Source organism: Herpailurus yagouaroundi, unplaced genomic scaffold (assembly GCF_014898765.1).
Source record: "Herpailurus yagouaroundi ecotype Mexico unplaced genomic scaffold, PumYag 160, whole genome shotgun sequence".
In the NCBI taxonomy this organism is placed as follows: domain Eukaryota; kingdom Metazoa; phylum Chordata; class Mammalia; order Carnivora; family Felidae; genus Herpailurus; species Herpailurus yagouaroundi.
The window spans coordinates 53,377,287-53,402,910 of record NW_024412401.1 but is presented as its reverse complement, the minus strand read 5'-3'; the positions used below and the strand labels follow the sequence as shown (position 1 = coordinate 53,402,910).

The window sequence follows — 25,624 nt, the reverse complement described above, 5'->3', positions numbered from 1 at the left end:
AGGCATTAAAATGGATAAGTACAAAGGTAAGAGAACAAAAATACAAGCCTCCCTGAATACAGTGAGTCAATCAATAACTGAGTAAGCCAACAAAACATCGCTCAGAGAAAGAAGCATTGAAAATATAGCACCCATGGTAACTATTCAACCGTGTGACCAAGTTGAGTCCGTATGTATCAGTCATAACAATAAATGTGAATGAATTGAATGCAATCATTAAAAGATTTTTTTTTCGGTTGATATTAAAGTTCATATGGAAAAGAAACATGTAAGAAAGGGTAGGAAGACGCCAGAAAACCCAAAACAAAACAGAACAAAAAACTGGTCTGTTGGGCATTGAAACATACTCTAAAGCTTCTGTAACTGAAACTGTGTGGTATTGGCTTATAGGTAGACAATCAGGCTAGTAGAATAAGATAGGCTTGAAGTAGACTCAAGTACATATGAAGATTTAGTACATTTAGCATATGATAAAGGTGGCATCTCAAGTTGATAGGGCCTTGTTCATAAAAAGGGAAAAACTTGTAGGTGACCAAAAACACCGTAATAAAGTCAGAAGGCAACTGATAGTCTGGGAGAAAATATTTGCAACATATATCACAGATACAGACCTAATATCCTTAAGGTAATTTTTATGTTTATTCTTATTTTTATTTTTAAGTTTATTTATTTTGAGAGAGAGCAGGCACGTGAGCAGGGGGAATGGCAGAGAGAGAGGGAGAGAGAGAATCCCAAGCAGGCTCCGTGCTATCAGCATGGAGCCCAGCCTGGGGCTTGAACTCCCAAACTTTAAGATCATCACCTGAGCCAAAATCAAGAGTCGGACAATTAGCCGACAGAGCCACCCAGGTGCCCTTCTAAGGTCATTAGGGAAAAAAGGGAAAAAAGACCAAAAATAAAGAAAATAAAGGGGAACAAAAGACAATTCATGCCCCCCCCCAAAAGATATAAAAATGGTACTTAAACATATGAAGAGATGTTCAACCTTAGCAGTAATTCAAGACATGCAAATCAAAACCACTCAGAGGCACCAAGTCTCACTTCCAGATCTGCAGGAGTTAGAAAGCATAACAACACATTCTCACATTGGTGAGCCCGTAAGGAAACACACACCATCGTACCCTGCTGGCGGGAGTGCAGAGTGGTGCAGCCCTTTCGGAGGGACTTCGGCAACGTCTCATAAAGCCGCGTGTACGTGCACCTTCTGACCCAGCGGCACTGCCCCAGGAATATACCCGCAACACACACCTCCTACAGTGTGAGCGCACATGTCCGCAGACGCCTTAATTGCAGCCTGTTTGCAATTGCAAAACACTGGAAATAACCTGGGCAGAGCAGAGTGGCCGAGTAAACTGTGATATGGCCACACTATGGAGCCACACCATTTCTGTCTCCATCTTTGAGAAAGAACAAGAAAGACCTCTGTGGCTCCTACGACGCGATTTCTAGGGCATGTTGTTAGGAGCAAAAAAGCAAAGTGCGAGAGTATTCTTAATCTGCTTCCTTGTTTGTAAGAAAGGAGCATATAAAGTAACCGTCATCTGCTTGTCTCTAAGGGGAGACGCACAGGAAGGCTCCACCTGCAGCAAAACACTGGGGGGGGGGTGTGGGGAGAGGTGACGTGCCTCTGGGTGTCACCTTTTGTATGGTTTTTGACTTTTAGAACTGTGTTACTGTTTCACATATAAGCACTTATTGTAAGTCTGCATTACTCTAGGATTCAAATTTATAAAAGAAACACTGTCCTTTCCGGGATAGAACTCCCTGGGTACAGAGAGGCTGTCCTGATACTAGAAATATTTCTTAAGGAGATTGCCTCATTTACTAGGCGCATTCTCTGTGCCAGGCCCAAGCTCCCTTCCTTCCATGCGCCACCTCACACAGCCCTGGTCGGGACCCCGGGAGCTGGGCGGCTCAGGGCACACCGGAAGAGAAACCCAGATCTTCAGTGGCAGAGTGGAGGTGGGACCCTGGTCTGTCGGACTCAAGTGTCCAGACGTTCATTCGTCTTTGAGAAGTTACCTGCAGCCGCCCCAAACGCCATGACTGTGCTGTGCCTGCCTGCTTGGGGGGACACTTACCCTTGCAGTCCCCAGCCCCCCCACCCCCCCCGCCAGAGATGAACTCGGGACTCAGCGCGCCAGGAACGGGAAACGACGTTGGGGCATGGGCGGGGGGTGGAGTGGTGGCCTTGGCAACTTTTCTGGACCCACTTGGTTTCTTAGGCGAAGGGTGTGTAGGGCTTCTGCTAAATATGCTTGGCTTTGGCTCTGAAAGCGTGGGATCTTAAGTTCGGTATAGACACCATCTTCCGTTAAAACATACAGATGTCGTTTTGTGGGAGCTCCCTGTCCTGTTCCTGTTTCATCTGCTACAATTAATCAGCTGTTGCTTTAACTGCAGGGGTCCTAACCTTGGTCCGTGACGCCCTGGGAGCTGATGGCTAGGCTTCCGGAAACCTCTGCAGTTTTCGTGTGTAGCTGCACTTATTTCTGTACCCCTTCCTGAGAGAGGGGGACTGTGGCTTCCATTAGAAAGGGCTCCTGGGGCACCTGGGTGGCTCAGTTGGTCGAGCGTCGACTTTGGCTCCTGCCATGCACTCGTGGTTCATGCGTTCGAGCCCTGCATCGGGCTCACTGATGTCGGCGCAAAGCCCGCTTCAGACCCTGTGTCTCCCACTCTCTCTTCCCCTCCCCTGCGGGTGCTCTCTCTCTCAAAAATAAACATAAAAAAAAAGAAAGGAAGGCAGGGAGGGAGGAAGGAAGGGAGGAGGGGCGGAAGGGCGCCTGGTGCCTAAGGGAGGCTAATTACCCTGGTCTCAGACCCCAGCTGGAGCTCTGGGTCCTTACTCTTTAGGCTGCCTGGTCACCAGCTGCTTCTCCTTACTCTCGTTTTGTGTTCACTACATCTTAACGTTTGTACTCCACTTCCAGGCGAGTTTCCCGTAGCTTCCAGGTTAACGTGCAGCCTTAGAGGGACCATGTTAGTGATGCGGGCCATGTAAAGGAGGCGGATGGATTTGATACTTTCAGGCACGAGAGCAGAGCGGCTTAAAAAAAAAAATACTTGGGTGTTTAAATCCGGTTTTCCGTTTTCTGACGACTAAATCTTCAAAAACACTTTTTTGAGTTACGTGGTTTTTATTTTCTGACACAAGCATGTTTTTTAGGACTAATTTCAAGGAGCAGTTTATACTGTTTGCTCTCTCCCTCCCTTCCTTCCTTTCTTTCTCTCTCCTTGTTCGAAGATACCATTTACTAGATGTATGTTCCATCTCTAGCTTCTTTAGCTATTACTTCAACATAGTTGTTCCCAGAGGCAGTGGTGCGCTTACATCTGTCATTTGAATGGGCGTTTCGTTTGGTAGTTTCCCTAGGACTCCCTGAAAATACTTAGTCTAAATTAGTGAAAGCCCAGTGAGGCGCCCTAGAACCGCACCCCAAAACGCCAGTATGCCAGGAGTCTGCCGTTTCTGGCGATTCCCTTTAAAGCCCCTTTAAAGTAATTCAGATCGACAGCTTCCTTCCTTCGGCACATTTCAGTTGCATTTGTCCCCCAAATATTGGGAAGCATGTTCCATCCGCTCTGACAGGTGTATCTCACGAGGCTGGCATTTACAGTAGTGACTTGAAATGTGGGAGAAGGCTATTCGTGAAGTCCTTTGGAGTTGGATTTTACCTTAAAAATATTTTGAATACATTCTCTGAACTCAATATCTGGTGCACACAGGTGGCACTTAGCTCTGTGGGGCAGGGTGAAGAGTGGGTTCCGGGCACACACAGTGCCACAGCTTCCGTAACTGGTTTTTTTATTGTCTCGTTCGGTTTTCTTCAGGGCTAAGTGTTGGGCCTGTTTTCAGGGTACCCGACTTCCAGACTCCTTGTCTTACACTCTGCCCCCAGTTTGACAGCTCTCTGTTCCAGTACTCGTCTTCATTCTCGGGACAAATGCTTACTGATCAAATCCCACGGGAACGATAACTCCAAACTGTCATCTCCAGCGGTGAGCCGTCCCCACACACGCAGAATGCCACACGCATCCTTCCCGGCATCTCCCCGCAGCCCCTCCGCCCCCCCCCCTCCTCCCCACTCTTGCCGGAACTCTTGCCACAGCCGTCCAGGTGTTCTCCCGGTCTCTGTGTTTCTGGACGTTCTACCTCCGCTCCATCTTCCACGTCTGAGCGATGGCTCCAGAGGGCAGGTCTCACCTCGCCCTGTTGGCTTCTCGTTGGCTTGCAGTGTATAAAGCCTGCCTCCATAGGGAAGCTTGTGTGGTCTGTGTCACCCGGCCTCAGTTTACCTTGCCGGCTCTCCTCCTGCCTGCCTCCCCTCTGCCTGGGCACTCTCCCCGCCCTCCAGTGCTTGCAGTGGAGGCACGGTTGGCATCTCGGATGCAATGGCTCCTCCTGGTATGGTACGGCCAGAGTAGTGCAGAAGTTTTAGTACCCCTCACCCCAAGCTGCGACATGCCCGTAGCTCTTCTCCGCTTACTGTGATAAGCGAAAATACTTCCTCTTTTCCAGAAGCTCCTTGGGAACCAGTCTCCAAATGCTTCACGTCCCTTTGCCTCGGTGCCTTGTGCTGTTCTTCCCTCTGCCTGTGGCGTTCTTGCCTCCCTCCTGCCCTTTCTGACAAACCTGCCGTGTCTTCTTTATGATTGGGACCTGATGTGACCTTTCCAGAAGCCCACCCTTACTTCAGGTGGAGATAGTTTCTTCCTTGGTGCTCCTCCGCCCTGTTTATGCCTGTATTAAAGGACCATACGTGGATTGATCTTAAATGGGTCCCTTTGCTTCAAAATGTATTTGCAGCACCCACCGCATCATCCACCATGTGCGCGAAGCCCTTCTGGAAACCCTAACGGGGAAGTGCTGTGATCCGGCCAATTACCCGCTAACGTCTCTGTGTCCACATCATTATGTGGCGTCACGTAGCCCTTAGTGCCAGACGTGGGGAACTTCACAAACAGGTGGGGTTCCCTTGGGGCTTCATAATCGCCGCAGGACAAAGAGACAATGTAAATTATTATTGTTGGTCTTGTTATTAGAAGGACAACAATACTGATCAATAGGTTCTTTGAATCCTTTGCACCTCGTCTCAGAGTTTGCGTTTGACCAGATGGAGCCATTTCTCCCAGCTCCTGCTGCAATCAATAACATGAAGCAGAAATGATGCTACTCTTCCCGAATCATAATCTTTGTTTTGAAGAGTTATTAACACAGGAGCCCAGGCAACTATTTCCTTTAGACAATCGGGTTGTCCTGTTTCAGATTTATACCCAGCAATTGAATCTCATTAGCCCAGATATACACTGCATGGACCAAGCATGTAAATAATTGAAACCTTCCAGAGCTATATTAAATCTTCAGCTGACGTTAAAAGCAGTTTATCTTGGCCTTTTACTTTATTTCCTAATCCCAGTCTACACAGTTGATTTTTCCTCCAGTTCGTCTTTTCCTTTTCTCTGTGCGTCTAGGTTGCTGGATTCTAATAAAAGTGACACGATCCGTTTCCGTTGGCATTTGGCTCAACAGGGGAGTACGAGTCTACGCTAATACGGCCCATGGTATTATTAATTATACAAATTACATGATGCTTAATTTGAGTGAAAATTAGTTGAGCAAATTTTGCTGTCCGTAGTTAACAGAGCCGCGGTTGTCACCGTCACCGTCGTCATCATCGACCCAGCTCGTGAGCAAACCGCGGTGAGGATACAGGCTCTGGAGCAAGCTCGCTGGGGTCTGCGTCCTTGCTGGGCCACTGCTAGCTGTGTGACGTGAAGTTGTCACCCGGAGACTCTCCTGTCATTGCCCGTGTAAACCAGAGTGCCCGCTCGCGGGGCTGTTGTGACGCTGTCCCGGCAGCACGCTTGGGGCGCGGGTGGGGACGGCTGCAGTCGTGTCTGCTGCGCGTTTGGTGGAGGTCACGGGGTCTTATAGGTGTCGGTGTGACGTAACTACCGTGAGGACTGTCGATCACCAGCACTGTGAGTAAGAAAATTCCTTTGTTTCTGTTCAAAAATCCTGTGTAACAGTGTGGGGGCCTTTTGGAAACATGAAATGAAAGCACTTACCTTCTCCCTTTCCCCTCGTTCTTGCCTTCTACTCTTCGTGAAAATGCCACGGTGATGGTCTTTGTGTCTGCTTTTAAGGTGACTGCTTGCCGACCGTGCTTACTTTGTGGGGCGTCCGGGCCCCTGCAGCTCCTTCAGTCACAGAGCGCGGAGGTCTTGTGCAGCAGAACCACAGAGCGGGGGCTCGGTGGGTTTCACCTTTCATGAGAGCAGCCGCTCTTCCCTTAGGATCTACCCCCGTGCCCTGCTTTTGGGTTCTCAGTCTTGGCAGATTCCTCTTGCTCTTCCCAAAACATCCGTGTGTCCCGGGGCTCGGTTCTTGGATCGAGTCCCTCCTCCGTCTCCTCGCACTGCCTGGATGCCGTCCTCCGTCCATGGCTGTAAATGTGTCCTGTTAGCGGATGACGCCCACGTTTACACCCTTAGTCCGGGTCTCTCCCTGGGCTTCAGCCTCGGGTCCCCGCACCTGCCTGTTGCCGTCTCCCCTCGATTTCCACACGTGCTCTTGAGCAGTGGCCTCTGTGTCACTCGGTGACCTCCCCATTCTTCTTGCTGCCCAACCCAGAAGTCTTAGAGTTGCCCCCTGCCTCTTCTTTCTCACCCGGGTTATTGCAACACCCAACTAAACTGGCCTGTCTGCCTCTCCCCTGGCACCTCTGCAATCTCTGCACACCGCAGCCGGAGGGCTACTTTAGAAGTGTCTCTCTTCTGCCCGGAAGACTGCTAGCTTCCCATTGTACTTAGACACCTCTTCGCCAGGATCTCTGAGGCCCACTATAAACCACCCCCTTCTCCCATGTTACCTGAGACCCCATCTCCTACCACTTGCCCCCGGCACATTCCACTCCAGACACACTGGCCTTCTCACGGCTCCTAGAGTACATCAGGCCTGCCCCGGCCCCTGCCCCAGGGCCTTTGCACTGACTGTGCCCTCTGCCTCTGGCTCTCTCCTTCACTTCCTGAAGGTTCCTAGGTCTTCCTTGGTCACACTGTTTTAAAATAGTACCCACCTCTGGCCACTCTGTCCCTGCCACTGCTTTAATTTATTTTTCTTCATAGCATCTTCACATGTGGCATGGTTGGTATTTGTTTTATTAGCCTATTGTTGATCTCCACCCACTGGAATACAAGCTCTGTGAAGGCAGAGACCTTGTTTTGGCCACCGCTAGATCCTCAGGGCCTAGAACGGTGCCTGGCACATGCCAAATGCCCGGCAAGCATTTATGAAACGCATGAATGTGCTGTTTTGGACCCACGGCGACCTTCTGAGATGGGTACTGTAACGGAAGGCAAAATAAATTGCCAGAGGCACGTAGCAAACAAGTGGCAAAGCTGAGGTTTAACCTCTGTCACTTCGACTCCAAAGTGCTTGTTCTTTCTGATAACCTGCATGGCCTCTCATTTCTGGATGCTTCTGAACCACTACCAACTCTCTAGAATGTTCCTGTGCTTTTGAAGCCATACGGTCTTGATTTTGTTCACCGTTGTCATCCAATACTCGAGTGCCTGGTTTCCACAGAGCTCGTGCCAGTCACAGAAGGCAAAAGGAGGGTCAGTGCCTGGTCCCAGTCCTTCCACCCTCACCTTTGAGCAAATCCCCCACGACACCGTGAGTTCTTCCAGAAAAACAGAACGTTACCAAATTCTTTCTTGTTCTTACTCGTATTTGCCAGACTTAGAGCTATGCCTAGCACAGAAGGGGTACCTGTTAATAGCTGTTGAAAGAATGGTTGAAAACGAGGAGCTGGGAGAGTTCGAGTTTTTTTCTTCTGTTTTGTTTTGTTTTGTTTTGTTTTGTTTTGTTTTGTTTTTAATTCACCAAAGACGGACTTGAGCACCGCCCGTGTTAGGCACCTCACCAATATTCGGAGAATCACTGGGGCCCCTGGGGCCTGTTGGAAATGTCAGTTTCCACCCAGAGCTAATGGGGTGAAGCGGGGTTGGGCATCCGATCTAGAAGGAGTTGGGTGGGACTCACACCTCGAGAGACCCACTCCCTGCTGCCTGGTGAAAACACAGACTACAGGAGAGACAACACAACTGGACCATCGAGGAAGGGGTGAGATTTGGGTGAGCCGACTGACAAGCTTTCCACGCAGGGAGAACTAAAAATCAGACGTGAGGCTTGTCTTGTGACGCTTGAACCGTATGCCCCTGCCGCTGCCGTGAACATAATTCTAATCACTGTGCCATTTAACGTGCCTACCGTGTGCTCCTCTGTTTGGCCCTTCAGTCTAGGAATGCTTATTGATTTTTCACACCAACCCCTCAGTGCAGGGGGCAATACTGCCATTTTACAGATAAGAACACTGAGACCCGGGAGGTTAAATAACTTGTTCAAGGTCACATTAAGTGCTGGAGCTGCGTGGGGTTCGAACCAAGATGCAAGAAACTTCAAAATCCTGATCTTTCTGTCACTCTCCCCTACTGCCCGTGAAAAGGTTCCAGGGATTCAAAGAAACGCAAGAGGTTCCCAGGACATGCAGGTAACTGGCAGAAATAAATTGAAATGAGTCAGGTTTTCTTTAAAGCTTCTTAAAAGAATGATGGTTCTGACAACATTTAATTTGGGTAGGAAATGCTTTCTGAATATACTCCTGACTTTCCTGGTTCTATTTTCTTCTTTCACACAGGCTTTATCAAATGATTGTTTTGTTGATAAATTTAGTGTGCAGTTGAGACTTACATGTAGATTGTACCTTCCCTCAAAGGGAGAGAGGATTTTATAGTTTCCATTCATTCTCATTAAAATCGGAACATTTGCATCTTAACTTTTACATCTTGTTCCAGGAATTTTAAGCAGTCTGATTGTATGGAAGTGGGTCGTATTAATTGCAAATGGGCCAGACATCTGTTCACTAACATGGAATGATTTTTTTTTTAGCTCTATTTTGTTTTTATATATGATCTACCAGAGCGATTAAGTGAGGGCTGTCGGTGATGCTGTTTGAAGACTCGGATTTTCAGAGACTTACCGTGTAACCATAAAAATAAATTTCAGAGTGAATCTTTGAAAGTTCTTGAGCTGGGAGTAATTAAATGTGTTAGAGCTGATGGATTTTTACCCACAGTCTATCGGGGAGCCGTTTCCCATCCTTGGAGGCTCTGTTGGTCTGCTGCTCGAGAGCCCAGCTCCAGTGGGGTCCAGGCTCTGGGAGGAGTGGGGGAGGGGCAGCACCGATGTCTTGTGTCTGCTCCCAGGGAGGGAAGGAGGAAAGGTGTGTGTCTCAGTGGAGGAACAGGATCCAGGCTTGCCGGTGGCTGGTTGAATAGGCGAGTTATTTGTTTCCTGACAGTGCATTTCTTGGAATACTAACGCTTAAGGAAATTGACATGTGCCATAAGTTCAGGAAGTACTAACTGGTTCAACAAAGGTAGACAGAAGGTTGCTTTTGTTAACTTTCAAAATAAAAGTTGTTTTACCAGCACAAATGGGTTTATTCAGGAATAGTGGAGAATTGCAACTGGGGACATGCAAGCTGGGGCAAAACCACGGGCCAGCGCAACAAAGAACGGAGAGGAGCGTTATCTTAGGAGAAGGAGGAGGGGCGCTGGGAGAGGCTGTCCTGAACGGAAGTTCACTGGAGATTGGCAGGAGTTCAGGGTGACGGCGGTTTCTCACTGGCCGAGTGCTGGGGTGGTGGCTCTCTTGTGGGAGATGTCTCTCGTGGGAGATGTCTCTCGCGGGAGATGCAGGGTCCGTCCTTCCCTGTTGGGCCTGCGATCACGATGCTCTCCTGGTAAGGATGCCTCTGCTGGGGTCTCTGATTGACGATTCTTCCTGTGACTAATGTTGAGTAGTACGGCTCTCCCTTCTGGCCACCTGAGTCTGCTTTCACGGTCTCCCTTGATTCATTTCACACTTTATTGCAGTCCTTTTCAGAACGTTTAATATGCTTGCGCATACCACGAATCTTCCAGGTGGAGGAGAAGGGATGCACCGTTTCCCCGACATGTTTGACCGCGGACCCCTTTCCAGGGAATACACTTTGGGAGATGTTGTCATGGTGAACTTCCCAAGTATTCTTTCTCATGCAGGAACCGAAGAACCTAGTTGAGGCTGTCTTAGTCACTCAGTGTGATGTCCAGTCTCGCTTCTGCAGGGAGGTTGCCGCAGCCACGTTGCCACTCTGGACCTTTCGGGGCCTGGCTTTTCTCAGAGCTGTGGGTCCCAAGCCAGGGTGCCAGTGGGGAAGCTGGGGGCTCTGTGCGCCCATGCGTGTCTGTACCTGGCAAGGAAAAGAAAGTGATGCGTGGTTCAGCATCAGTGATTAGGGAGGGACAACGTTTGCAAAAGATAAAAAGGATTCTGGAGTGAGTGACATTTTTCCTAGTTTCCTGACCCTGCTCCGGCGCCTGCTGCCTAGAGGGCTTCAAGTCAATATTTGTCGTACGAATAAATTGTTAGGTGCCCTGAGGCCTCTGCAGAAAAGATCTAATGTTGATGGGCCATCATATTCTGTTTCAGTTTAGGTGCCAAACGTATATAATCTTCCACGCCTTCTGAAATCAAAGGCGAAAGCACAATAACCTCTATTTCTGCAAATACCAGATGTCCTTTTCATACAGAAAGACCCACAGTGTCCTGCCTTGCCACAGAGCAAACGTTCCCGGGCATCATTATTCCAGGAGTGGGAGTAGATTTTAACCAATTGATCCAAACCTTTGCTGCATGTCTCTCGGACCCAGTGACAGCCAACGAACGTAGGGCGTGACGTCTGCTACCATGGAACCGAGCGAAGCTAGTTGACTCACAAGGCGGGGTGAGGCTGCAGTTTGAACCTATGGCCTCGACCTCCTTAACTTCAGGCCTCGGAAGCACCAGCATCACGATAATGGCGCAGTACCTGTCTTCCTGCCGAAATCCCTCTCCTGGTGCAGAGCTGCGATGTTTTCCCCGCCTGCTGCAGAACAGGGCTTGTTACCCAAAGGAAGGATCACTTGCTCACCCTTAATATGGAGAAATCATTTGGAGCACTTAATTTGTGTTGACTCTTTATTGGTGCACTATTGCAATTAAGTTAGATTAATGAAAGGTAAATTTCAGTCTATACATGAAAAAAAATCTCTTGTAAAGATCCTAATTAGTATGTGTGTTTATTTAGCCTCTCATGGTTTAATTGCATCCCGTCCTGCTATTTACAAACAGGCATCATTAAAGAATAATGAGCATGTGAAGAGCATTAATGCCAGTGCAGATGAGGTAACGGGAGGTTGGCCGGGGGCGGCGGGGGGTGGGGGTGGGGGTGGGGGTGCGGGTACGGACGGGAAGTCTGCCGGTTTGCGTTACTTCGAATGGATGGAGAGTGCAGCATGCCCCCACCCCCACCCCCCGGGGCCAGGCCACACGGGGGGGGGGACGGAGCAGACCTGTGCCAGGAGCCAGCTCGTCCTTTGGCCACAGAGGGTCGGGCTGCTTCTGATTTGTTCTGCGGTGTCCCCTGTACAGGCGAGCACGGACTGGCACGGTCGTCTTGTGACCTCAGCTGGCGGCGCTCAGGCGGAGGCTTTCTTCTCAGCCCTGCCGTGCGGGACACCTGCACCTCAGATCGGCAAGGGTTCCCCGGGATGCCAGAAAAGCCTAAAAAGCCCCAACCGTGTGACGTCCCGCATGGAGTAGCCTTTTTCTTTTTCTTTAATGAGCGAACGTAAAGTCAGTTGAGGAATCGGCTTATACATCCCTGGCACCCCAATATCTCATCCCAGTTTTACGTAACTTGCAGTTGTTCTTGGAGTTACAAAGCAATCTTCACTCCCTTAGGTGGATGTGGGATCATTTATATTCTCTTCCAACCTGGCTTAAGGCTGAAAAACGTGAGATTCCAAACGGGACAGCAGTACAGCAGAAGGAAAAGAGAACCCCCCCCCCCCCCACAAGATCCTGAAATAACAATACATTTCGTCATTTCTTACAAGACTCTCTGATTTGGGGCATAAAAGAAACGTTTCTCATTACTAAGAAACCAAGTATAGGTGTAGAGGCAGTAAATCTGAGGAGGAGGAACAGCATGGCACCCTGGTTGCCTAATGCCTGCAGGAATAAGGCTTCCAAATACCAGTGCCTCGGTTTCCCTTTATGTTCTGGTTATCCCGGCAAACAGTTTTGTGAATGTGTTCTATATAAATGCAAATTGCTACTACTCAAACTATATTAACACCTTAGATTTCTCTAGGGATTCTTGGGTGAGTCGAAGTCCAGGGCTCAATTTATTTAAAATTGGGTTATGGGAATTCACAGTTTTCACTGCATTTTATGTTTTTCTTCAGACAAACTACAGTTTAATTTTAAGCTACCCTAAATAGAGCCCCTGCCCCGACAGAAAAAAGTTTGTCGGTATTCTAACTACCGCATGTATTTAAGGGCACACAGCTAGCTGCCTTATCAAACAGAAGGACCAGCCAGGCTTGTGTGGATGTGTCTTTTGTTGTTGTTAACTTGCAACTGTTCCATTTGCAGCCCTCAGAACTGTGGGGCATATTTTCCCATTCATATTAATTGGATTTTAAAGTGACCTTGTCCCTGTATTGATTTGAATTAAAATTTCCTACATCAAGGTCAAGTTGGCACACATCCTACAGTCGAAATATTAAAAAGCCAAGTACGGTCTAACAGGGTATCGACACAAGAAGTAGAGATGTAACGGGGCCAAGTTTGCCACAGAGGGCACCGTGGGTACCATTCTCAGGCAGGTGACAAGCGGCAGATGTGGCCGGGGACCACCTCCGCCTGGGCTTCATCTGCCTCATCAGAGGCAGAGCCCCTGTGTCAGTTCCCAGTCCTGCCTCCCCGGGGAAGAGCGTCCCTGAGCACTTCAGAGCCCAGACCGTGCCGCTCGGGTGCGTGGGTCACGACGTTTCGGCTCCCCTGAGAACCAGCGACTCTTATGCTCGTTCGTGAACTTGAGCTGTGAATCCTAGTCTCCAGACTGCCCATCAAGCATCTCTCCACTTAGGTATTTCAGGAGTACCTTCAGCTTGACAAAAAGCAAGTGGTTTTCCCCTCTTCTTCCTCACTTCGTCTCAATAAAGAGCAAAACTGTCAACCTGGTGCTCCAGCCGGAAACCTAGACTTTGCCTTAAGCTTCTAGCTGCCTCTTTCTCACCTCGCGTCCAGTCTCTGGCACCTCGTGTCCTCTATGTCCCGAATCCATCGGCTTCTCACCATCTCTACTGGCATCGCCCCTGCTCAGAGTCCCCGCCTTCCTTCTCTCGATGCTTCCGTGAAGCAGCCAGGGGCGTGTTTTGTAAAAGCACACAGCAGACTTGTCATTCCTCTGCTGAAAACCCTGTAGTGGCTTCCCGTTTCTCCCAGACTAACAGCAGAGGCCTTACCAGAGCCTCAGGGGCTCCTCGTGGCCAACCTGGCCTACCTCTACCCAGCACATGCCACCTTCTCACCCGCCCCACCGCTCCCAGGACGCCCAGTCTTCCCCCGCCTGGGCCTTCGCACAGGCTCCTCCCCCAGCCCGGGCTGCTGCGCCCCAGCACTGACACGGGCGAGCTTGGTTTCTGCCGAACTTGAACCACCCCCTTGTCTTTGTCGCCCCGTGCGGTGAAATGGTCTTAGGTTTGTTTGCTGTCTGCCCAGAGCTGCCCCCACGAAGAATGTCCATTCGTGAGACGTTGTGTCATTCACTCCATCTCTAAGCCTTAGAACATGTGGCACATAGTGGGTGTTCGTTGAATAAATATTTGAGCGAACTGAACGATCTGATGTAAATGTCACCTTTTTCACACGTAGGTGTTACCCAAATCTCTCTTTAAGCTGCCCCCCTTTTCTTCATTTCCTTCGAAACTTCTTGCAAATCGTGTTCCTTTCTTTATACTAATGTGTTGCCTGTCGCTGTATAACGTGTGTTTCTTTATCTCTGTGTACTCGAGGCCCGGCCTGCATACAATCCCTATTTAACAAAGAACCGTTGGGAGGAAGGGAAGAGCAAGGCATTTGGGGTCCACGGCGGCTCTGGGTCGTGGCCATGTGTCTGTCTGTCCTTCTGCCCAGCTCCTTCCTCACCCCTTCACCCCTTCCCTCTCTTCCCACACGGCCTCCTTCTCGTGCTAGTGCTGTGCTTCTTCCCGCTCGTCTCCACATTCTGCGGTCCGAATTCTAGAAGGAGGCAGTCCCATTGGCCTGGCCAGGCTGGGCGGAGCCTTCCCTTCCAGGGCCCCGGATGGGGTCGCCCTCGGACCGGTTCTGCCACTGGGCCCCCCCCCCCCTCCAGTGCAGGAAGCAGGTCAGCTCGCGAGCTGGAACGATGCGTGCGGGGGCCTCCCTGCCGGCGTGTTCAGTACAGGGTATGCAGGAAACATGCGTGTCGTTGAAGACTCCCCTTCACGTCTGCTAGGAGAAGCTCGCCATGGTCAGTGTGTTCGAGAACACGGTGGTCAGCTTCTCCTCTCGGCAGCTAACCTGAACCCCACTGCAGGCACGTGAATCTTTCCGGAACTGGGGTCCCCGGTTTTCATGCCGGCCGCGCGTTAGTACCCCTCCTCTTTCCCAGAAGAGCTGTTAGGACGTAGTTGAAGATATAGTTTATAAATGAAAGTGAGTTAAGTTTTATTTTTGATGATTTGGGGAATTTTTCATAACGCTGCAAGGGGAGCCCACAGGTAGCTGGAAACCCAGATCGGGATGGACAGTCCACCTGCGTTCACTCTGGTTTTTAACCCCGTGTGTGAATTTGTGTTGTTTTGATGGGATCGCCAAGGGTGCAGGGGTAGGAAGATGGTGAGGAAACTTACAGTTAGTGTGTGAAAGAGGAAGTTGTTTCCTAGGCCATCCCTGTCCTGAAACCTTTTGATGAGGCTTGTCAAACGCATCCGTGCTCTCTGGCACAGTCCCCTCTGTCCAGGGCAGGTCTAAGCCCAGAAGGGAGGCAGGGGTTCAGGAGGATCAGGTACCCGAACATTAACATGGGTGCTCTTAGCAAATGAGTCGGGGTCACTCATCAACAGTGTAAGCCACTAATGCAAAATAGCCTCATCTTCTCAGGCAGGGTGTTTAGTAATTAACACCCTAACTTACACGTAACTTACACCGCATAGCAAGGGCCGGTGGTGACCTGCCCCCCCTCGGGACCGGATACCACTAGCTGTCCCGTTCTCATAAAGGTTCCGCGTTAGAGGTGACACAGCCAGAGCTCCCCTGGGCTGGTTTTCCCAGGGCCACCCTGCTCTGTACGTGGCAGAGGCAGAATTTGAGCTTGGGCCTCTCCCTCCATGACCAGGGCACCAGCGGGGGTAGCCCAGCCTGACCACTGCTGGAGTACTTGCCGTGTGTGAATCCCAGTGCTGGGCACTGCACGTGTCTGGGGTAACTTCTCTCACAACAGCCTTATCCTGGGTGCACAGGTGAGAAAATGGGGGCTTCACAGGCCAGGGAACTTGTCCCAGATCATGCAGCCGGGAAGGGGCAGAGCTAACATCTAAACTCAGGTCTCTTTCTCCCAGAGTCCATAAACCGAACGGCCATGCCCTCGTGCCCTGCTGGCCAGTTGACTTTCTGACTTGTTGGGAGACAGGATCTGGAGTGGGGAAAGCAGAACTCGAGGACTCCGTCTCAAGTCTGGGCTGTACCTGGGGTTACTTTCCAGTTTCGTTTTTCCTTTCTTCTCTTGCATTTCATTGCGTGGCGTTGATCATCGGAGGTATAATTGATCCAACCCTTTGAGCAAGAGGAGTGACCTTCAGCCTGGAAGAACATCCATCTTGCCTCTGACAGTCCCTCACTTTGACCCCTTAGTTTCCAAGTCACATAGCCCATTTTCTTTTTACGGTTCGATTACTGTCCATCTCACCGCAGTGCTGGTGGCCCCCCCTTCCAGGCCACTGCCAGCCGGTCTGTCTTCTACACCTCAGCTTTGCCGGAGTTTCAGCCTTTCAGGGCTGGTCTGTCTCCACTTCCTCGTAGCTGTATCCCGTTTTAGCATTTTCCTAGAAGGAAGCAACAGCCACTTTCCCACTGCTCCTCTTAGTTTCCAGTCCTGCCGTGGCTTCTCGAAGCCGGCTGTCGGGAGAACAGTTCGCCCGGTGTGAGTGTCGGGACCGCACATACCTAGCAGCTATGCAGAAGTCAGAGCGCTAAGTTTTGGTTAAAAACCACTAAATTTAGAGGAAACAGGTGCTTTAATAGGGTCTTGTACAGATGGGGTCCAGAGTGTGGGTATAAAGCCACTTGTGAGGGAAACCAGGAGTCGTCTGAAGCAAGGTTTTGAGCCACTTACCAGAGTCCCAGAGAAGACGGCCGGGTGGCTGCAGGATTAGATGAAGCGAGGCTCTGTGGTCACCATTTCTTGTGATTTAGGGAGACCGGTCGTGGGGTAGGCGTGGGAGGGGGACAGCAAGAGGCATGCTTCTGACCCTGCACAGAAAAGCGGGCAACTTGGACTCCGATCTTTCGAGACCTCAGCTTCCTTCTATTAAGAATGACGGTAAGACACCTAGCCGGGCTGCACCCCAGGGTTCTTTGGCACATCTCTGTCCTTGTTCTGGAGTCAAGTGGTAAGGCTGCAGTCCGCGGGGGAAGACCTCCAGGAGACAGGGAAAAGACTGGGTGGCACTGGACATTTGTTCCAGGCCACGTCTGAGAACATCTTTTGGAGGAATGTTCCGTGAAATACCATTTGGGGATTGCTCGTCTATACAACCAGCCCCACTTGTCAAAATGTGTGCTAAATCGGACAGATGCCAGACCAAGCACTTTCTGATTGTGCCAGACAGCTTAGTGATGGAGCACCCCCCCTCCCCGAAATTCTTCCTACGCTGTGAGCCCCACGTGCTGTGGCACTTATGTGCCCTGAAATTATTTCAGGCACACGCTGGTTTTATCACCTCCTTCAAGGCAGGAGCCATATTCGACACTCCTTAACCTTCTTTAAAAATGGGGGGAGTTGAGGGGCACCTGGGTGGCTTGGCTTGGTCGGTTGAGAGTCCACCTTCGCCTCAGGTCATGGTCTCGTGGCTCATGGACTCAAGCCCCGCGTGGGGCCCCATGCTGACAGCTCAGAGCCTGGAGCCTACTTCTGATTCTGATTCTGTCGCCTCTCTCTCCGCCCCTCCCCTGCTCATGCTCTGTCTCTCTCTCTCCCTCAAAAATAAATAAAGATTTTTTAAAAATTAAAAAATAAAATGGGGGAGTTGAAGAAGGCCACGCACGTGGCTTGGTCAGTTAAGCATCCGACTCTTGATCTCAGGGTCATGAGTTTCAAGGCCTGCGTTGGGCTCGGCAATGGGCATGAAGCCTACTTACAAAAAAAATGGGGGAGTTGAGAAAACTGATTTTTTTAAGTCCTTTCCAGTGCTAAGGTTACACGATTGACTCTGTGTCCTCACCCAGGACGTGTAGGTATTCGGTAAATGTTTACCGAAACCATTCACTTTATCCTTTTCTTTCTTTGGAATTAACACCAAGAGGAACGTTTTTTGGTTGTTTTTTTTTTCAAAAAAAATTTTTTTTTTCAACGTTTATTTTTGGGACAGAGAGAGACAGAGCATGAACAGGGGAGGGGCAGAGAGAGGGAGACACAGAATCGGAAACAGGCTCCAGGCTCTGAGCCATCAGCCCAGAGCCTGACGCGGGGCTCGAACTCACGGACCGCGAGATCGTGACCTGGCTGAAGCCGGACGCTTAACCGACTGCGCCACCCAGGCGCCCCAAGAGGAATGTTCTTAATAGCACCATACTGAAAGATAATTACTCCTGAGCCTGGGTAGAGATGCCTCTGTGGCTGTCCCTCCCTCCCCATCCCCACCCTTCTAACCACACTTTGACGGACATCACTTAAAGCACAGCAGACGTCAGTTAAAGTACAAATTAACATATTAAGGGGTCTGCTTAACATATTTGACTTTTCCCATGGTTATACTTGGAAAATGACATTTGATGATGACTGTATGGTTGGCTTCTCTCCTTCCCTCCGACCCCCCTGCTCAGCCACGTGGCCTTTGTCTGAATGACAGAGATCGTGCTACCCCCCTTCACCTCCCACACGCATGCTTTATGCTTGCTCAGGGATGCCGGATCCGGTCCTGGGCTCCCCATGCAAATGAGCTTTTTGGTCCACTCACCTCCCCTGTATCCTAAACACAGATACTGTTCAGTTTCAAAGTGCCTTTCCCTCTGCACACGCCCCAGGGGAATAAGCTTTTAGGCGATCAGTTTCTCTCAACTTCTAAGCTCACGTGGTCTGCCAGTATAGACAACATCTCAACTACCAGATTTGGTAACTTTGTGGTAGGCAACAGTCGGTGGCTGAACGCAACTAAGTGTTTTTGCTGTTATCCTCAACTTTCCTCCTGCTTCCCCTTATCTTGCGACTCGCCTTGCCCTCGTGAACTAGAAATTCTCTTGCTGGGCTACGCGCCTTGGTAGGCAACCACTGTGAGACCCCATAGGGAAGACCACCGACGCGGCCCCAGCTGCCTAGAGCACAGCTAGCCTGACGAGGGACGAGGCCGTGGCAGCATGTCTAAGGGCACCTCCTTGGAAGGCCAGCGAGCGGCTGGGAGGCTTCCTCAGATTCCTCACAACTTGCCATTTGAACCCTCATGGGGACAGTCACAGGAGTAGTGAGTGAGCTCTCCAGAAATGTGCTGCTTGGTATAGAAGAAGTGTTACCTTGGTAACAGCAAGCCCGCTTCATTACCAGATGGCATTAGCTTTATTTGCGGTATCCCCGGCAGTTGCCAGCAACCAGCCTGTAGCCCCGGTCGCTGGGCGTGTCGCCTGTGACCGTGGCCGGCGTTGGCTACGCTGTAGAACCCTAAAACCCTGTCCGTGGGCTGGTACGCGACACCTTGCTGTATCAGTCTACCGGAACTGCAAGGTCAATACAGCCTGGTGCATCCAGTTACCTTCTACGCTAGAGCAGTCTAGACAGGTGAGGAGGTGAATCCTTGCAGAGTGACGTGAGGGCTGGAAAGCCCGTTAGAGAACATTCGTCAAGCACCATCTCGGTGGAGCTCCAGAGGCTCCCGCAGCCCTGTCCACCACACCACACTGAGGAGAAACAACGCCGACCGCCGTCTCGTGCTGTCGTGTGCCACAGCGGTAGCCACGTGTTTCACGTGGACCGACTCGTTTGATTTCCTCTCGGGCCCTCCGACTTCCGCAGCTGAGCAAACAGGCAGGAGAGATTGTTTGCCTTCCCCTTGATCGCACCGCCCGGTGGCAGACATGGGAAGGAAGCCCAGTGCACTTGACCTGCACACTAAATGGCTTCTTTTGGGTGTCAGCAGGGTCTGTCTAGATCAGCCCACATGACAGCTTCATTCACATCTTCCGCTAAACTGCCCTGACCCTGGCCCTGACTCGGCAGCCGCTCATCGGAAGGCACATTTTTGTTCGGACCTCAGGGCCCAGCCCGACCGTCACCCCTTCTCTGCAGCTTCCCTTTAGCCCCAGGTGTGATAGCAGAAGAAGGCAGATTAACGCCAGTGCCAAGTTCGCTGAACTGGAGGCAGCACCCGTCGTGGATCCGGCTTTGACGTTAACCGGCTTCGAGCGATCTCACCTCTGCCAAGTCCAGGCGAGGGCTTGGGCCGAGTAGCGACAGCTGCCCCTGGGATGCACCCTGTGCCGGGCCTGTTGTGCAGCTTTCTCAGCGCACCGACTCCTCACTGCCACCCCGAGGTGGGGCTGTCATCGTCTGCCCTGGGTTGGAGGAAACTGACCTTCAGAGAAGGCAGATGCCAGGCTTTCCAGCAGCAGAGCTGAGACCCGAGTGCACCCGATTCCAGGGCCTCACTCTCAGGCTTCAAAGTCGCATCCGTAGTTTCGTTATGACCATGTTAAAAATTCAGAAAGCCATAAATCTATGCATATTCAACCTAGATGAACACCAGGGTCCTTTCTGGCTTTCTAAAAAATAAGCGTGGGTAGACTTCATGGAGCTTTACCGGTTTGAGAGATAATAAAGTTGTCCACGAACTGCTACAGCCCAGTATGGGCACAAGCTGTGGGGGTGTTCGCTGTCTAAACGATTACAGGCTAAGGGAGAAGTGGACAGGAAAATATTGAGCTAATTCATATTCATAAAAGGGAAAAGAAAAATTTTAACCGGTCAAAATTATTTGCCTCTCTTGCCCTGATCGTGGTCGTGAAATGCCATTTCCCACTGAAAAGTAGGACTCTTGGAGGAAACGGCTGACTCATGAGCTCGGGCAGGAATTGTAACAAGACAAGCCTGGAATGCCCTGCACCAGAAAGCAAGGCACAGAGACTAGAGTGTGCCGGAAGGACTCAACCAGGGAGATGCCCCCTGGCCACAGACAGGACAGTGTGAGCATCAGTAAGACTGTGAGGCTAATAATCGCATCAGATACAGATACATCAAATATGTTTCAATCCACGAGTTTATAATGATGTTGGGTGGAAAACTGAGCCGTCTACACGGGAAGGAAACTAGTGAATTGATGCGTTGTTTCAAAAACTGGTAAATAAAGGGAAAGAACGGAGCATTTATCCTGCCTCTCCTCCTGCGTAATAAACTCAACCACTGAGTAGCCGAATCGTAGATGAGGGGAGGTTTCTCTTTATAAAAGTGTTCCAGCTGATAAATGAAGACGGAATGGTCACCCTGGTGTGTGGCCAGCACAGACCCCTGGTGAATTAATGGGTCAGCAGCTGCCAGCATCACCTACCGAGACACCCAAGCTTGCTTGCCTCCTGTTGGTAGACGGTGACACCGCCTGTGAACTCGTCGAGCCAAAAGAAATCACGCTGAATCTCCTCTCCTGCCAGTTTACAGGAAGTACAGAGTGAGGAGGAACGTGTAAAATACACCATGGGGGCACCATCAGCAAAATCCAGACTATGGAGAACGCTATAGAAAAAAAAACTGACCCAGTTTCTTCAACAAATAAAAGGGGATGGGGTGGGGAGGGGGGCAGGGTGGCGATGGGGAACCTTTAGGCGAGCCTTATGAGACGTGTCAGCCCGTCACATGGTGTGGACCGTATTCAGATCCTGGTACAAGCAGACGTTCTTAAGAGTGGCATCTACGAGACCGTTGAAAATCTGAGCCCTGACCACTTCAGTCTTGATAATATTGGAGAATTCTTGTTGATTGGGATGGGGGATGGCATCATAATCTTGTGCGTTTTGCTTTGTGCGCCCTTATCCTTTAGAGCCACGGAAGGAAAATGTTTACAGATGAAACAATGTTACGGCTGTTACCTGTTTCAAAATAACGCAGGAAAAGGGCAAAGTAGGTGGGGGTAGCGGTGAAACGGGGTTTTCCGGGAGCTGTAACTGTCGAACTGTGGGTCTGTGGAGGTTCTTTGTTTTATTTCACTTACCTTTGTATATGTGTTTAAATCTTCCATAATAGATGGGTTAAAGAAATTAAGGGGCGCCTGGGGGGCTCAGTCCTTTGAGCGTCTGACTTCAGATCATGATTGCACGGTTCCTGAGTTGGAGCCCCACATCGGGCTCGCTGCTGTCGGGGGCTGCTTTGGATCCCCTGTCTCTCCCCGCTCTGCTCCTCCCCCATTCGCGCTCTCTCTCCCTCTCTCAGGAGCAAATAAACATTAAAAAAATAATAATAATAACTAAGTTGCTCCCTCCAGAAGGGTGGTTTTACTTTTGTTTTGATTTAATGGCACCCGTTGCTGGCAAGACAAGAGTGAAATAGCTGCATTCGTACCTTTCTGGCTGGCATAACCCTTGTGGTTCATGGTTGGCTGGCAGATTGTATCAGAAGCCTTAAAATAGTTGTCCTGTTGGCCCCAGTAATTACAGTTCTACAGATCTTCAGGAAGTCATCCCAGACGCAACGAAGATGGTGAACAAAAATGCACATTGTAGTGGCACCTGGGTGACTCAGTTGGTTGTGTCCGACTTCGGCTCAGGTCATGTTCTCACAGTTTGTGGGTTCAAGCCCCGCATCGAGCTGTCAACACAGATCCCGCTTCAGATCCTCTGTCCCCTTCTGTCTCTGCCTGTCCCCCACTGATGCTCTCTCAGTCTCTCTCTCTTTCTCTCAAAAATAAACATCTCAAAAACAAAAACAAAAATGCACACGGTAGGCATGTTTATATTAGGGAAAACTTAGAAGCAACTCATGTCCGGCAGTAGGAGAATGGTTAAAGAAATTATAAATAGACCCACTAAGTGGAATGCTACGCAGCCACCATTTTTGGAGACTGCACGGTGATGTGTAACGGGTGCTGATGTCAGAATTTTAAATAAAAATGTGATTTGAAATTATATATATGGCTTCAATTACAACCATGTCAAAAATTCAGAAACAGTAGCTCTTTCTTTCCTCCGGTTTTAGTCCAAAGTAATCGATTTACACCACTGTGTAAGTTTGATGCGAAACGATTACCACAGGAGGCTCAGCTAACATCCATCTTCTGGAATAGAAGTACCAGAAAGAAGAGGAAAAAAGGAGAGACTTCTCCCTGTAAAGAGAACTTGTAGGATTTACTCTGGAAACTGCTTTCCTGCACGTCCTGCCGCAGTGCTAGCTGAGGTCATCGTGGGTGATGTTACCTGTAGTGTAACTGGACCATTGTGCCCTTTGCTCGCCTACTGCCCCGCCCTCCATCTCTGGCAGCCACAGGTCTGGCCTCTCTTTCTGTGGAGTCCATAGATCTTGGAGAGTAAAAAGGTTGAAAGGAAATACCCGCCCCCCCCAAATGTTAACAGTTTAGAAGGGCAGACTGTGAATGATTATTTTCTTCCTTTTTACTCCAATTTTCGATTTTCTATAGCAAGCTTATTTATTAGTTAACTTTTTAGTATTTGTTAGGTTTAAAGTATCAAAAGTCACTCTTAAAAACAACAAAAAGGGGCGCCTGGGTGGCGCAGTCGGTTAAGCGTCCGACTTCAGCCAGGTCACGATCTCGCGGTCCGGGAGTTCGAGCCCCGCGTCGGGCTCTGGGCTGATGGCTCGGAGCCTGGAGCCTGTTTCCGACTCTGTGTCTCCCTCTCTCTCTGCCCCTCCCCCGTTCATGCTCTGTCTCTCTCTGTCCCAAAAATAAATAAAACACGTTGAAAACAACAACAACAACAACAACAAAAGTTTTCCATATAAAATATCTAGTGTTTTTAGTGTGTGTTCTCTTTGAATTCCATCTTAAAAAGCCTGATAAATGACAGAGGCAGTTTATTGGTTAAAGTCAGCTAGACTTTAGTTTTTTTAAGGAAATAATTGCTTAGTTATCTCTGCTTATTCGCAAAGGGCGGTTGAAAACGGTGGCCCTGTTGGGAAAGGTGTGTTGGATTTCCACTGCAGCCCAGTGAGAGGCTGCTCATTCCAGTGCTGATGATTACCAAACCATTAATTTGATTCTTTTCTTTCCTGCCCCCCCCCCCCCCCGCGGGGGGGGGTGTAAGCTAGAGAGAGCCGTTGCTCCTACCTTGGTGGTTTATTGACATCCTTCAATAGTGATTTCCAGGGATACAAGAAATGGCCCATGAAATGCTACGTGGTATACAATATTTGAAAGTACTACACAGAAACGAGAGGTTTTTATTAACACTCTCTCAAATGTAAATAAGGCTATCCTATCTTTTTCTTACACTGTGTATAATCCTGGGCCATTTTAAACATACAAAAATAGAGGGCTCCTCTCAGCACTTAGAAGTTCCTGAAGGAACCGGATACTAGGAATGTTCTCTGCCCCTCCAGGACTAGTCGAGGAAAGAGGAGGGTTTTTGCTGTGGACAGTCGGCTAGAAGCTGTGGAGAACAGGGAAATAAGGAGAGGACGGTTGAGGGCGGCATCCACAGAAACAGAGTGCATGTTGGCTCGTGGAGTTAGGATTGGGGCAGGCGGGGGGAGAGGCGGGGGGTGGGGGGCGCCTGGGGGGCTCAGTCAGTTAAGCATCCGACTTTGGCTCAGGTCATGATCTCACAGTTTGTGAGTTCGAGCCCCGCATCGGGCCGTGTGCTGACAGCTCAGAGCCTGGAGCCTGCTTTGGATTCTGTGTCTCCCTCTCTCTGCCCCTCTCCCACTTGTACTCTGTCTCTCTCTGTCTCTCAAATAAATGTAAAAAAAAAAAAATTTTTTTTGTTTAATTAGGAAAAAAAAAAAGGATTGGGACAGGGGGGTCTTTTGGGGTCCATCCTCTGATATTGGAGCCTCATCAAACAACCCAGACCGTGGGCCTAGGATAGGTCCTGTTCCAAGTATGCCTCTAGGGTCTCATCTAGGAAATGAACACAAGAGGCTTAGCAGAGTATTGGCAGAGTTACGTGAGCCCCTGGAAGCAAGGGAGGTGCCGCTTCTAGTCTTAGTGCCCAGCCCGTCCCAGCAAGCACGGCGGGTTACTTCTTCCCTGGCGTTATAGGAAACTGCGTGCTTTTTTAGGTGTGTGGGTTTTGTTTTTTTATCCTGAATACATGCTTCGTTTCTAACAGAGTGAAAGCACTTAATGGGTTTCCAGGATCGTGTCCCTTTTTGGAGACAAAATTCAGCTACTTTCCATTTACCTCCAGAACTTACTTGGTGTTGTGTCTCCACCTACTACCAGCTATTATAAATAGATCGCTGAGCCAGGCGGTCATTTGGCACCTGCCTGTCATCTCTCTGTTGTCGTCTCTACATAATCCTTGTGCGTACGTGGGGCCACGAAATAACAGGCAAACAAATGCGTTTACCAAATCCTGGGATGCCAGAATCATAGATAGCCTTTGAACAGATCATCTTAAGATGGAACCAAATAGAAAGAAATTTCATTTTATCCGTCAAATAGTAAACATACGGAACTTATCTTGAGATTTAGAAGCCAAAAATCTGAATAAATTCGGCACAGGTGGATAAATGGGGACCCGTCCACCCTGAAGCAACGGCGGGAGGGCCTTGTTCTCCGGGCTGGTTCATGAACGTTTGAGGATGTCTTCCCTCAGAAGGCCCTCCGGCACGTCCCTCTGGAACAAGAGGGAGAGGTGACCCTTTCTTGTTCGCATCGTCTTGCCCCGCTTCCTGCATTTGCATGTTCGAGTGTAAGCTCTCATGCCCACGTGCACGTGTTTTGACAGGTGACCTTGGGAAAGGTGTTGAAAGTGATTGTCGTCATGCGGAGCCTGTTCATTGATCGAACAATAGTTAAGGGATATAATGAAAATGTCTACACGGAAGATGGCAAGGTAAGCGTTCTGGAGTCTTCTGTTCTGTTTCCCTTTATTTCCCGTATCCCAGAGCAGATGTAGTAGAGTCCCAGATGAATGACATTAGACGCCAGCAGTCATAGCCGAAATGATCAGCCAGCATAGTTTATCAGTAGGAAGATGAACGTTGCACAGAAAAACATTTCTCTCTCTCCCCCTGCATTTTTCATCATGCTTCTGCTTGTTCCTTTAAGCCTGATGCCCTTAGTTGAATTTCTAATTTATCACCTTAGACCCCAGTTGCCTCATTAAATGTGTCTTCTGAGGAAATGGATTTCTTTGTCTTTTTTTTTTTTCCTTTTTGCCTAGTAGTGCAAGCACATCAATAGCCCAGGGTTGGGCATTTTCGGCATCTTGCTTTTCCTAGAACCATGAGGAAACTTAGAGTTAGTTTGACACACAGCCTGCTTCTGATCTTTTTCCATGAAACTAACG

General features: G+C 49.6%; 1 protein-coding gene across 5 annotated transcripts in view; it reads left to right on the top strand.

The window, feature by feature from the left end:
* Positions 1-25,624, top strand: part of MED27 (mediator complex subunit 27) — a 248,821-nt gene that overhangs the window by 144,664 nt on the left and 78,533 nt on the right. For 4 of the 5 annotated variants that reach the window (XM_040482698.1, XM_040482699.1, XM_040482700.1 and 1 more), the window contains exon 5: positions 25,061-25,168. The exons of the other annotated variant lie outside the window; for it this stretch is intronic. In XM_040482698.1, the coding sequence (XP_040338632.1) occupies positions 25,061-25,168 (108 nt within the window). The remainder of the gene's footprint in view (positions 1-25,060; positions 25,169-25,624) is intronic. 5 annotated transcript variants of the gene reach the window in all.